This window comes from Kwoniella europaea, chromosome 1 (genome assembly GCF_036810445.1).
Source record: "Kwoniella europaea PYCC6329 chromosome 1, complete sequence".
Taxonomy (NCBI): Eukaryota; Fungi; Basidiomycota; class Tremellomycetes; order Tremellales; family Cryptococcaceae; genus Kwoniella; species Kwoniella europaea.
The window spans coordinates 7461373-7475232 of record NC_089487.1 but is presented as its reverse complement, the minus strand read 5'-3'; the positions used below and the strand labels follow the sequence as shown (position 1 = coordinate 7475232).

Sequence of the window (13860 nt, the reverse complement as noted above, 5' to 3'; positions counted from 1 at the left end):
TCCAATAACAACCACCTTGCATAGCTGCATCGACCATCAATCTCGTACATCTTGGACCGAAAAGCAGTCCAAATCGTATTGTGGCTGCCCAAGATCTTTCAAATCCCCAGAAAAGTCACATTCATTCGTCCAATCAACTCAAAATGTCCACCGAAGATTACGATGGTGCGTCTATTTCGAGTTAAGCAGACAGATACATCGCTGACATTGCTTTGTTTTTCGTAGAGTTCGGTAACTACATCGGAGGAGATTTAGAATCAGATGAAGATTCCGATGTGGAGATCTCCCCATCTGCACCATCTGCTCCTGGACCATCTGCTCCCGCTCAGAGTTATGCTCCATTAGAAGGATTGGAAGATGAAGATGAGGAAATGGAAGATGATGAGGATAGGGGCATGCAAATGACCTTACATGGTGTTGATGGTTAGTAATCCGTATTGTCTCCTGATAGGAGTTGTCCAGCTGATGGTTCTGAGGCGTATATAGGTACAGCAGGGAATCAGGTGGTTTTACACGAAGATAAGAAGTATTATGCTACGGCTGAAGAGACTTATGGTGAAGATGTAGAAGCGATGGTTCAGGAAGAAGATTTACAACCTCTTTCGGAACCTATCGTAGCTCCTATTAAAGTGAAGAGATTCACCGTACAGGAGAAGGACTTGCCGGAGACTAGATTCGATAGAAAGTTAGTATATCGCTATCTTATGCTCCTGAATTCTATTTGTGAGACTTCAAGGACAAGACTGACGTGATGTACCTCTCAAATCAGCTTCATGATAGATCTGATGAATTACCCAGAGATGATAAGGAATGTGATGGTAGCTGGACACATCCATCATGGAAAAACCTCGTTATTGGATATGTTGGTATTTGAGACTCATCAGATGACTTATGATGTGGATAAGCCCGTGAGTCCTCGAGTCTTCTCCTCTCGTTCCATATTGCAGATTGATGATGATGTGTTATCTTAAGATACGTTACACCGATACACATGTACTATCGCGTTCCCGAGATATCTCCATCAAATCAGGACCTATGTCATTGGTCTTGCAAAACTCAAAAGGGAAATCCAGCTTAGTCAACATAATCGATACTCCCGGACACGTCAATTTCGTGGATGAAGTGGCGTCCGTCGGTAGATTGGTTGATGGTGTAGTACTAGTGGTGGATGTGGTGGAAGGTGTCATGCACAACACAGAACAAATCATCAGACATGCTTTACAGGAGAAGTTGAATTTGGTACTAGTGGTGAATAAGATGGATAGGTTGATATTGGAATTGAGATTACCTCCTAGTGAGGCCTTCTTCAAGATCAAACATACTATCGAAGAAGTGAACTCCATCATTGCGTAAGTTGAAACGGGTACAGCAATCCATAAAAGACTCGATTGACCACTCACGTTGATGTTATCTATCTAATCCAACTATAGATCGATTGATCCTGATGACTCTTACCGACTCTCACCTGAACGTGGAAACGTCGCATTCGCCTCGACGCAAATGGGATGGTGTTTCACTCTTCGAACGTTCGCATCTATGTATTCAGATACGTTCGGTTCCTTCGACGTAGATGAATTCGCATTGAGATTATGGGGTAATATTTACTTCGATCAGGAAAAGAGGAAATTCACGAGAAAACCCGCAGATGTAGAATCAAAGAGGTCTTTCGTGCATTTCATTTTGGAGCCATTATATAAATTGTACACACAAGTCAGTGTCATCTCATTTGTCAAGTGCTTTTACTGATTTGGCGTGTACAGGTGTTGAGTGAAGATTCCGAGACGTTGAAAGAGACATTAGCAGATCTTCGGATAACACTCAAACCTGCTGCGTACAAGATGGATGTTAGACCCTTGTTGAAGGTGGTCCTAGAAGCGTTCTTTGGTCCTTCGACTGGGTTGGTGGATATGATAACAGAACATATTCCTTCGCCTATAGCGAACGCGGAGAACAAGGTGAGCTAACATACGAAGGCACATTCAAACTATGTGACTATAGCTCACGCAATCAATCTAGATACGGCACACCTACACTGGTCCTTTCACTTCCGATTTGACTGATTCGATGGTGAAATGTGACTCTCAAGGTCCAACAGTTGTCCACGTTGCCAAATTGTACCATACCTCAGATGCTGAGACATTCAGAGCATACGGCAGAGTCATGAGTGGTACTGTGAAGGTAGGACAGGCAGTGAAGGTGCTGGGAGAAGGATATTCACTGGAAGATGAAGAGGATATGGTCTCAGCTACAGTTGAGGGGGTGCTGATCGACGAGTCGAGGTGAGCTTCTGGATTAACCTAATGTACTAGATCGTGAAGCTCATGAAACGCGATCAGGTATACCGTTGATGTTCCGAGTGCCGGAGCAGGTAACTTAGTTTTACTCTCCGGAGTAGACGCATCGATATCCAAAACGGCTACGATCGTCTCCAGAGATATCGAAGATGATTTATACATATTCAAACCTATCAAACATATCACTTCATCCGTTGTCAAAATTGCCGTCGAACCAATCTCACCATCAGAATTACCCAAGATGCTGGAAGGTTTGAGGAAAATCAACAAGTCTTACCCACTGGTCACTACCAAAGTTGAAGAGTCAGGTGAACATATAATATTGGGTACCGGAGAATTATACTTGGATTGTATATTACATGATCTGAGGAAGGTGTTTTCAGAGATAGAGATTAAAGTTTCTGATCCTGTAACCAAGTTCTGTGAGACGGTAGTCGAAACTTCGGCTCTGAAATGTTATGCTGAGACACCAAATAAGAAGTGAGTGGACCTGTCTTCCCACTGTGAACTGCACGATGATTGATTCAAGCTGATTGGGTTTTCTTCTCGCAGAAACAAACTTACGATGATCTCAGAACCGTTGGAAACCGGAATAGCGAATGACATCGAGTCTGGAAAGGTTACGATGAGAATGACAAATAAGGAGAGAGGTAAATTCTTCGAGAGCAAATACCAGTGGGATCTGCTGGCTTCGCGTAATATCTGGGCTTTCGGTCCTGAAGAAAACGGTCCTAATGTTTTGATCAACGACACTTTACCTTCCGAGGTAAGTTGGCTGTTCTATTGTTGGTAATCAAGACGTTCTTGAGCTGACTGGATTCGTGGATTATTTCTAGGTGGATACCAAATTGCTGAGCAGTGTTAGGGAGAGTGTGAAACAGGGATTCCAATGGGGTACAAGGGAAGGACCGTTGTGTGATGAACGTGAGTCGGATCAGCTATCAAGCTATAGATGCGTTGTGATTGTAGTCGCTGATGGAGGTTCTTCGCTCGTTCAGCGATCCGAGGCGTCAAATTCAGGATTCTCGATGCTAATCTAGCGCAAGAACCAATTTATCGAGGTGGTGGTCAGATCATTCCTACAGCTCGACGAGTGTGCTATTCATCATTCTTACTCGTGAGTTGAAGTAATGTCAGGTGGACAAGTTTGATCAGCAGCTCATGGTTGTTTATCATCTAGGCAACTCCACGTCTACTTGAACCAGTCTACTACGTAGAAGTACAAGCTCCCGCCGATTGTGTAGCAGCAGTATACACCGTCCTGTCCCGACGAAGAGGACACGTAACCCGTGACATACCTAAACCCGGTTCACCCCTATACACGGTCAAAGCGCACATTCCAGTGTTAGATGCCAATGGGTTCGAAACTGATCTACGTACAGCGACGATGGGTCAGGCCTTCGTACAGATGTCTTTCGATCATTGGTCAGTCGTTCCCGGAGATCCAACAGATTCGTCCATCCAACTCAGACCGCTTGAACCTGCCACTGGACAAGCGTTAGCTAGGGATTTAGTTTTGAAGACGAGAAGGAGAAAGGGTTTGAGTGATAGTATCGCTGTAGCCAAGTATTTGGAAGATGAGGTGAGTCTTCGTTCTATCGTGACGCAGATAGGCCGTTTTTGGCGAAGATCGCATGGTATAGCAGGGACTAGCGGGGAGAAGAGCAGTGTGCTGATCAAACTATCTTCCCTACCGCAGACAATCATCGCTATCAGTGCATCAGGAAACGCAGATTTACTAGGATAGAGGAAGGGGCGAAGCAGGTCAAGTGATTTCGAACCAGCAGAAAAGCGATGGGAAAACGTCGCGTAGAAGACGTAGATAGCATCATATCTTGAATGCATCGTATAGTAAGGCCATACATGGAGCACAGATGGAGGGATACGAGCTGTTCAATTGGGCTGCATGCGATTGACTCAGCAGAAGATAAAACGATAAAACGGCTTGCTTGGTCATGCTGGTAATGCCAAGCGAAGCTTGTGTCGGTTGACTCGCCTAATCGTGCCATGATAAACTCGCAAACGAAAGAATTTTCGATTCGATGGTAGCTTTAAATGATACCATCGCTCTTCTTCAAGTATATATATACCTGCATCAAATCGATGTCTTTCTCTTTCCTGTCTTTGTCTTCATGTATATATGACTACTTTTATTCGCATTGTGCATATAGTACTCTTGTGCATATCATAGAATATCGATGAGAGACGTTATAAGAGATTCTGTGAGTTTCAGCGATTCCACCGATCGCGTGATGAAAATGACTGACGTAATGAGTTGAATCTTGCGAGTACTCGTAGTATTCCGGTCATTTGTTAAGACTTGTACACAAACCTCATTATTTGAGGTATGCAGAGGAAGAAGATGGATTCGTCATTCCGAAATTCGATCAGTCTGTGAGCATATCGCTCTACGTTTTCTTCACTGGCAGGGTGTTGTGCTGATATAGTTTCGGGTGTGTGAATGAAGGAAGAGGTGAAAGATGGTGACAGACAGATGGTCAATACCGATAGTCTACCCAGCGTCAGAGGAGTTGATCTGCACTTGGTAACTTGGTATGGTCCAAAGGATAGTGAGAACCCTCGTAACTGGTGAGTAGAATATCTCCAGATCCCCAGATTAGGGAATCATGGTGCAGCTACAGTATATATTGAACGAATGAGGTTGACCGGTCAATACAGGACATTGGGCAAGAAATGCTATGTGGTATTTTTGATAATGATTCTCACCACCACGGTGTATGTTGGTTCGGCGATCTATTCACCAGCTCTTGAACAAGCGTCCGAGTACTTCGACGTATCTACTACAGTGGGTTCTTTGGGTATATCTCTGTTCGTTGCTGGTTATGGTGGTAAGTGCGATCAGCAATACATCACAAGCGAATATTGCTGAGCTAGTTTGAGCTTCTTCTAGTTGGCCCCTTGTTCTTGTCGGGACCCAGTGAAGTGCCTGCGATTGGACGCACGTCGATCTATATAATAACGCTATTCATCTTTCTCATACTCAACATCCTAACTGCCCTTGTAACGAATTTTGCCGGGTTCTGCATTTTGAGGTTCTTAGCTGGATTTATGGGTTCACCAGCTCTGGCAACGGCAGGTATGTTCATTCACATCTTCCCGTGATCTCCCAATTGACATTTTACTGATGTAAGCCTATAGGTGCATCCCTCGATGACATGTTCCCAGCGCACAAGTTAGCCTATTCAATGGGATTCTGGGGTCTGGCTGCTGAAGCCGCACCAGCAATGGCACCGATCATCTCCGGCTTTGTAGTCGAGCATCATGGGTGGAGATGGGCATTCTGGGAGATGACTATCATGTCTGGCTTCAGTCTGATCATTCTGTTCTTCACTTTACCTGAGGTTAGTCGTCATTCGTTTCAAGTACCGTGAATTGGTTGCCCCTCGATTCCTGCGATCCCACTGACACTTGCTCTGTGACTTTGTAGACTTCTCCGGATACGATCCTGCTTCGACGAGCTCAGCGTATACGTCAGAAGAATGGCAATTGGCATTATCAGTCTCAGTCGGAAATAACCCATGCAGCATTGCCATATCGGCAAATCCTCGTAGACTCGCTACTACGCCCGATAGCTCTGACGTTTACAGAGCCCATCATCATCGCCATCAATTTGTACACTGGACTGGTATACGCCACTTTGTACAGCTTTTTCGAGAGTTTCCCCCTGGTCTATGAACAGGGATATGGCTGGAGTCTTGGTGTCTCGACACTGCCTTTTGCGGCTTTGTTCATTGGATCGTTCATTGGCTGGGTTATATACTGCTACTGGAATTGGTCAGTGTCCTTTGCTCCTTAAAAGCAGAACAGTAGTGCTGATAAATCGATCACGATCACAGGAAATGGGTCGATATAACTTACGATCCTGCGGCTCTACGGCCAGCACCAGAAACTCGTATACCTACTGCTTTTATAGGGGCTTTCTGCTTTCCTGTAAGTGATTACCCTCCGGCTAAGTCAGCGCTTTCGCTGACGAGGATCTTACAGACTTGTGTACTCTGGTTCGCATGGACTGCTATACGATGTCATTGGATAGCACCAGTACTGTCAGGTATACCCTTCGGTATGGGATCGACCCTTATGTGAGACACCGGTCTTATTACATTTCAGTCCAGTCAAGAGCTAAATCGTATTTTTGTTATAGTTTCAACCCATTCTTGACATATTTGCCTTATGGTGCGTTCCTCCCACTACGCAAAACTGATTGAAATTCATTTTGCACAACTCTATTTAGCCTACCCCCGGTATGCCGCATCAGCTTTAGCTTCAAACGATTTCTTCCGATCTATGATGGGTAAGTAGTATTTGGTGAGACTGATCGGAGATGATGTTGACATGATTTGGTGGGATTCGAAGGTGCCGGCATGCCTATAGCTGCTCATCCACTGTTCAACAACCTCGGTGTGGCTTGGGGCAATACGATCATTGGGATTCTCAGTGTAGCCATGATACCCATTCCGTGAGTTGATTCTGCACTACTTGAATGTAAAGTGTTTCCTGGCATATCTGAGTGCTGATGACAAGTCGTATATTATCGCAGTTTTGTTCTGTACCGAGCTGGTCCCTGGTTGCGGAAGAATAGTAAAATCGCTTTATAGTAACATCCTTCTCAGATAGATATCACTGCTCTGCGCGATGATCAAATAGAATATAGAAGCTCAATCACATACGATTGATCAAACGGAATAAAGGAAGGTCGGATAATGTATGTATGACTATTATGGACATCACAGCTCCGCATTTTGAACTGGATAGAATACTGCTGTAACTCCATCGCGTGCAGCAAACTAACAATGAGGCTCGAAACGCCTTCTTGGGTGTCAGGACCTTACACGATAGCAGTAAGACCGGAATCTTGCTATGTGAACAAACAAAGTCACCTTACTGTGCATTTCCGTATCATCAGATTTACTCCTTTCATCATTATTCCCATTTTCCTTTCTTCGGTCCGGTATAGTACTGTATGAAAGAAAGGAAAGATACAGCAAAGGACGGTAAACCCTATATACAGTATCGAGTAATGGCAGACTCGCTGATCCCCTGGAGCTAGCTCCGTTTGAGTCATGCAGTGGTCCTGCTATTGGGATACGTTCCGTATATCCATTCAGAATGCCCAAAATTCCACGGTAACTGCCAGTTTAACCTACTGGCTAATCACCAGTATATATACAGCATGATATGATCTCTGAGAGGATTAGCTACGTCTGCATAAATGACATGACCGGACTGCCGGTGTGAGTTTCAGTTCAACATAGGGTGTACAATCAGTACAATACGACTCCTGTACGTTGCTTCGGCGATGATGATGATGATGACGACACTCTGACTTGGGGTCCTGCATACGCAGCTCAACACAGAGGTGTTCCTTGCATTCCATATATATGCGTGTGTAAGTGTATTTACTGGAAAGCAGTTAATGAAGAGACGAATGGTCTTCTTCAAAAGCGAGTGGCGAAAAACTGAAGTTATCCCATCGATATGAGAGAAAGATCATCTGAAGAACGACTGATCAATACAGGTCAAGGTAAGATACATCAAACTAATTTCACTGTCTACGCAATGGTGTAAATCAACCTGACCATGGATTAGGTGCAGATCATTCGAACGTTTCTGAGAAAGAGGGTCATATCGATCGCAAGGATCAGCAAGGTACATGTGGAGTCAAAGATTGTCGGGTGAGTGGATACGCTCTTCCAGCTTCGCCAATGGTCTCACGTAATGTAATGATCAATTGACCTGCATATTGTTATGTCAGCTAGGCATGAATGTGGGTGATTCGATGTTATGGTATTCAGATACGTATCTGACTAAGCTGATGACTGAATTACCTTTATCCTGCTAACCTAGTCGATCTGCGTGTACATAGATAAACAGAAAACCAAGTTGGTAAGCGGAATTTCTTGGTCATAGCTAAAAGCAACGTTTCAATCAAATAGATGCACCGGTGTAACAAAGATAAGCAATTAAGCAAATGTTGTAAGAAATGTATTGAAAAACAGGAGAAGTTCGAGTTTGCAAAAGTAAGGTACTGTGACTGTGATCTCCTGAACTCTAGTGATCGTCTGAAGGTAATCTATCCGTATCGAAATGGACGACTCTATGAGTGAACAACGAATCAGCAAAAGTCCCCTCTCCCTGATTTTCACTGGTAATAGAGGACAAACTCACATGACACTCGTATCATCCCTTACACTCCTAGCTGCCCCTCCTCCCAAACTCAAGATCATCTCTTGAACTTTCTCGTCGCCATCTCCATCTAGTCCATTTCTGATCAAGTGGGCGGCGGCGTTTTTATCTTCAAACAACCATTAAGCCCTGGAATTCTCGGGTGTGGTACCCGGTAGATCTTCAGCTGGGTATGGACGGATATTTCCAGGTTCGAATTGGGGAAAGTGAGAAGGTAAGTTCTCTTTAGGAATAGGAGGGTGAATGGGGCGGGCAGAATGGGCTGATAAAAGGAGGATTACCTCTTCCGAAGAAAGTTTGTCCCATACTATTCCATCATGAACAATAATCAGTTGTCCATCTTCTCTGGAAGGACTTGTACGATGAGGGAGCATCGAGTACTTACACCCATCAGTGGCGATAACCACGAATTTCAATCTCTCATGATCATTCTCACGTAGTTTCCTGATAGTGATTTCAGGTTCAGCATCCATATAAGGTGGATGGTGTATGGTACGGTCTTTGTGGTGAAAGGTGATTCTTCGCCAACGAAGTTTACTTGACCTGCAGATTCGATACTGTCACGGTATAACGAATAACACATGATCGTAACGTATCAGTTCCAGTTCCTCGCCATCATTGGAGTGATACTGTATGGAATAGAGTATACTGTAACAAATTGTGGAGAGGTGCGATTTGAACCTACGATCGTTTGTCTGCTTTGGTCAATTTCAAACCATTATCACCAAACGCTCTTGAAGGTTGCATATTACCTAATAGTTGGAGTAGATATAGGTGAGGATAGAGGCTAGGGCTGTTGAGGAGGTGGTAAGGATTATGGTAAATAGAGAGGGATAGAGGGAGCTGAACAGTGGCATGGTTCAGATACTGTGTATTATGTGTGTAGCTGAGGTATGAAAGATCAGTGGCTGATTCGATCGAGCAACGGAAGAGTGGATTTGATGAGGGAATGAGATGTGATGGTCCAGAATATCGTTATTGTATATATTAATGCTGTAGCTCAAGTCTCACTGACGTCCGTCATTCTGGTGTGTTGGGGATCCTTGACACTTGGGAAAAGCACAGTGAAAGGTTATCAAAAACATTGTCATAGACAACCATTGAGCCACGGCACGTTATGACGCGTTGAAATCAAGTGTACTGTATGTCGATATGAGTTATCGCCACGATTCAGAAAGGATCGACAAGTAGTACTTGTAAGTAAGATCCCCAGTATGTACAAAGGTATGATCAAACACTTTCAATCCTAGCTCGATGTCGTCAGTCGGACGAGTCAATCAAGTAGGTACAAAGGAAAGGATGTGTGTAGGATGTGTGTACAGCTTTTTGCATCCTTAGCCTCGCCTCAACTGCGCCCCACTCAAACCCTAGTCCGGTGGCAAAGATATATGCGAGTCATATATCTCCATGTCAACTTTGATCTTGTGTTTGACTCATATACGTCAATCTCTCCATAGCATCAAGACTGGAGTCAAACAGGACAATTAGTATGGAACCAAACCAGCAACAACCTTCAGCCAACGTCGGGATGAGTAAGGGTGAGTATCCTCTATTTGGGATATATCCCCTTACAATTGTTCCTGCTGATTGATGGCCAGGCCTGCCAGTCGCACAACCTTCCAAAGAGAACCAACAGCAACAACAATCGCAGGTACAAGGTGAAGAAGTCAGCAGACTTAGAGGGGGTGGATGTTGCGCATGGTTGACTTGCGGTGTGAGTCTGACTTCTTGTCAGTTATCATGACCATGACGAATGCTAATTCCCATGGTTGTTGAATATCATAGCTGTGTACTTGCGCATGTTGGGAGATCTGCTGTGATTAGGTTTGCTACGATCCGGAATGGATCACCTGAACAGAGATATTTCAGCGGAAGGGGATGGGTTGAGGATGGTGATTGTTCATTTGGTCCATATTGCACGACTAGGATGATAGCCTGGCCTAACCAATATGAGATCGTGGTGAGATGTGAATGATATGTCATTTCTAATGCTATATATGTAAATGTTTAGATGATGTTGCCGTCCTCCCTGATGATCCTTCTATGAAAATCCTGCTTTATCCTCGCTGGACAGATAACTAATCCGTACATCTACGTTTATTCCTGTTGGGGAAGGGCGTCGAAGGTAATTTGGGAGGTTCTTTGATAGTCGCATTATCTCCTAATTCCGTTTCGTCCGTTACTCTCAACTCTGTATCAAGGTGAATAACGAATGATAAACAGTAAGCAACGATCTCATTATATGCCTATAAAAGACGAGGGTGAGATTCCTTAGAGCAATTACTCACTCCACGTCCCATCCTCATCCTGTACACCCTGCACCACATTCTTCCTCAAGAACTGAGCAGTCTCTTTCCATTCTTCTATCCTTTTCTTTATCTCACCTTCTTCCACCTGTTCTTCGACTATCGGCTGGAAAGTGGCTTCGGGGGATGAACGCAGTTCGGCTGAACCTGGTTGAGGCGGTGTGAGCGATGGGGAAGAGAATGTTTGACGGAGGACAGATAGCATTTGGACATGTCTTGTTGGATCGCCTGAGACGCGTTGCATCGCTCATGTCAGCACTGAAATATCATGCATAGCACACGAGTACATGGTTTGCAGCTTACCGTTGAACGTTATTCGGGATGCTCTCAGCATGGATCTATAGGCTGATCTAGCGGCCGGTTTGAGAGAAGCGGGGAATGACATGGCGGCTGATGAGTGAGATCTGATTTGATTCGAGACAGGGTTGGGACTGTTGTTCTGTTGATGTGTCTATGTAGTATTGTGTCTCTCTGTTGATCTGATTATCTCTTACCATACCACCTTTACAAGTCATCAACTCAACTTGGACGTCTTACTATCTTGATTTCCATCTTTTTTTCTTTTGCTCGACGCTGTGATCAAAGCGTAGGTCAAGAAGCGGTCATCACCGCCTACTTTGAACCAATGGGTGTAAACAAATCACGGCCATAGGGTGAAGATAAAAAAACATTAACTAGGTGTAGTGTATGTGTCTCCACTACTCTTATCGCTCTTGGCATACACTCCTTGATCATACACATCGCACATACCGGTACTGTCGGAGTGACAACTAGAACCAAGTCGTGGCGCACAAGATCCTTTGAGCTTCTCGCGTCATTGGTACAGCGTCAACATCTCATCTATGGGTATATAAAGCACCACCAAGATCTTGATTGTTGTCTTACTCGGTACTCCACATCACCGCCTCCTCAACATCTCAGCAACATCTCAGCAAAAACTCACATCGTCTTTATAGTCCTCGTACAAGCATGAACACCCTCCTGATATCTCTCACGACACTCCTCTTGCTGGCTGTACAGGCCCAGGCTGCCATAACGGGTCAACAGTATTGTAATAGGGTTAGTACCTTGCTATTATATGCCTTGTCTGCCCTCAGTTGCTGATCACTTCATTCGCCATCTAGTACATGTGTGTGACTGGACAACATGACAGCGACAAGAATCTTGATACTTGTGAGTCTCAATGAGTCCATGCTATCCTCGCTTTGGACACTCACACCGGATCTCCTTTAGATACACTTCAGCCGCCTAGTGGGACGAATATCCCTGTGAGCCAATTTGGCTGGATTGCGATGTAAGTCTTCTTTCAACGCTACTCTTGATCAACCCTCGACTGACACAATTAATATCGTACCACCAGTGGATTTGGCAATACCATGAGTGAGCTGCTTCCCTTCAAGACCAGAAGAGGGTAACAGCTGACCTGTGGAGACCAGTCAATACACCTATGATCATAGCCTGGCCCAACTCAGATGGCTCGATCACTCTCTCCCAGAGGAAAACGAACAATCACGTTACTCCCATTGGTAAGTCACTCTGTCGCTAACCTAGACCCAGAGATCTGGTATTTTATGGCTGTGCACTCCCAATCTCATTTTCTTCCGGAGGGGGAACGTACTCCTCCCAGGAACATGATCCATCAATCTCACTTGCATTTCGTTTTGAGCTTCTTGCTGATCCCTCCATCTTATTATACTTGTGATTTCTAGTCGATTCAAACCCACCTCGAAAGGCCACTCTCCTGAGTTCCTCATCATTCTCCAACTCCTCCACTACATCTATAACCTTCACTGTCCCTTCCAACTCGAGTACCGCCAACTCTACCAATCTCATATGGGCTTATGGAAATAAAAATCCAGGTAGTTCCTCGTCTTCCACATCGAGTCTCGCTCAACATCTAGCCAGTGGGAATACGCAAATATCATTGTTGGCCAATTCTCTGCCTAATACAACGACAACGAGTGGGAATGGAACTTCATCCACGTCCAGTAGTCCAATCTCCGCTGGAGGTAGCTCGAAGAAAGTTCTGATAGCTCATGTAGCTTGTGGGGGGATAGCCACGATGGCGATCTTACCGATAGGTATATTGGTACCGAGGATATCGAGAGGCTTGACCATGCAAAGATGGTGGTTCCCTGTTCATGGAGCTTTGAATGGTTTGATAGCTTTCGGATTGATCGTAGCTGCTTTTGGTATTGCCAGAGCGAATTTCTCAGGAGGGTTTAACTCGACTCATAGGGTGAGTGACTTATCTAATCATCACCGTGGTCTTAATGTTTCTCAAATGACCCCATGCTAATTGTTTTCGTTGCTCAGAAACTTGGCTTGACCCTCTTCATCTTATCGATCATCCAGACTCTACTGGGTATCTTGACACATTGGTGGCAACCCAAACATCGCTTGCAAAGCAAAAGCGGTAGAGGTCCGGTTAACTTATTGCATATGATATTGGGCTTGGTCGTAGTGGGTATAGGATTTGGTACGGTCTGGTGGGGTGAGTCTAAATTACCTTTTTCGACTCCGAGGAATAAAGGGAAAGGAAGAAGATGATGGCTAATGGCTGATGATCATGATGTAAACTCTTAGGCCTTAACGACGAATGGGCAAGATATTCGGGAACTGGGAAACCCAATGTAGGATGGAAAGTCGGATGGGGTTTGGTAGTAGGTGTGAGTGTCTAGTGGGACTTATCTTGCCCTCGCCATATCATGTCGTGTATCGTGATCTCTATTGACTGACAATCAAATTTGTCGATCGTCTATAGATCACTGCTTTGGCCTACTTAGGCGGCTTCTACCTCTTACCCCGACAACTGAGGATGGAGAAAGAAAGACGACAATGGGCATCCAACGTATCGAATGGAAATGGACATCCAACAAGCAAGTTCGTACCGACTACAAGCAATAATAGCTCGTTGCCACCGCCACCACCGCCAACACATACTCGTCCACTTCAACCACCACAAACTGTGGTCAATACCAATTCGAATACTAGTACGGGATACGTACCTCCTCCGCCACCTAGGAGGTTACCACCTCGTGTCTAATCGGTATTCG

At 44.7% G+C, this 13860-nt stretch overlaps 6 protein-coding genes across 6 annotated transcripts; 4 read left to right on the top strand and 2 right to left on the bottom strand.

The window, feature by feature from the left end:
- Positions 1-143: 143 nt before the first annotated feature.
- Positions 144-4041, top strand: V865_002843 (uncharacterized protein; the record flags this gene model as incomplete). Its single annotated transcript, XM_066226642.1, has 14 exons — positions 144-165; positions 226-423; positions 487-685; positions 770-908; positions 973-1349; positions 1431-1710; positions 1761-1955; positions 2017-2279; positions 2337-2774; positions 2847-3060; positions 3131-3218; positions 3293-3411; positions 3475-3876; positions 3994-4041. 14 exons carry the CDS (start codon positions 144-146, stop codon positions 4039-4041), a joined length of 2982 nt encoding a protein of 993 aa, XP_066082739.1.
- A 451-nt stretch (positions 4042-4492) lies between these two features.
- Positions 4493-6910, top strand: V865_002842 (uncharacterized protein; the record flags this gene model as incomplete). The annotated part of the gene is made up of 13 exons (XM_066226641.1): positions 4493-4516; positions 4593-4688; positions 4762-4883; positions 4974-5143; positions 5206-5391; positions 5454-5656; positions 5743-6089; positions 6152-6245; positions 6300-6394; positions 6457-6488; positions 6547-6606; positions 6669-6771; positions 6853-6910. 13 exons carry the CDS (start codon positions 4493-4495, stop codon positions 6908-6910), a joined length of 1590 nt encoding a protein of 529 aa, XP_066082738.1.
- Positions 6911-8476: 1566 nt separating this feature from the next.
- Positions 8477-8971, bottom strand: V865_002841 (uncharacterized protein; the record flags this gene model as incomplete). Its single annotated transcript, XM_066226640.1, has 3 exons — positions 8477-8607; positions 8650-8805; positions 8884-8971. The coding sequence occupies 3 exons, from the start codon at positions 8969-8971 to the stop codon at positions 8477-8479; spliced, it is 375 nt and encodes a 124-aa protein (XP_066082737.1).
- Positions 8972-9987: 1016 nt separating this feature from the next.
- On the top strand, positions 9988-10322 carry V865_002840 (uncharacterized protein; the record flags this gene model as incomplete). The annotated part of the gene is made up of 3 exons (XM_066226639.1): positions 9988-10036; positions 10097-10212; positions 10284-10322. The coding sequence occupies 3 exons, from the start codon at positions 9988-9990 to the stop codon at positions 10320-10322; spliced, it is 204 nt and encodes a 67-aa protein (XP_066082736.1).
- Positions 10323-10576: 254 nt separating this feature from the next.
- On the bottom strand, positions 10577-11189 carry V865_002839 (uncharacterized protein; the record flags this gene model as incomplete). Its single annotated transcript, XM_066226638.1, has 3 exons — positions 10577-10689; positions 10787-11032; positions 11108-11189. The coding sequence occupies 3 exons, from the start codon at positions 11187-11189 to the stop codon at positions 10577-10579; spliced, it is 441 nt and encodes a 146-aa protein (XP_066082735.1).
- A 584-nt stretch (positions 11190-11773) lies between these two features.
- On the top strand, positions 11774-13850 carry V865_002838 (uncharacterized protein; the record flags this gene model as incomplete). The annotated part of the gene is made up of 9 exons (XM_066226637.1): positions 11774-11863; positions 11929-11977; positions 12038-12098; positions 12165-12184; positions 12241-12330; positions 12514-13043; positions 13121-13298; positions 13391-13473; positions 13569-13850. The coding sequence occupies 9 exons, from the start codon at positions 11774-11776 to the stop codon at positions 13848-13850; spliced, it is 1383 nt and encodes a 460-aa protein (XP_066082734.1).
- Between the last annotated feature and the right edge of the window lie 10 nt (positions 13851-13860).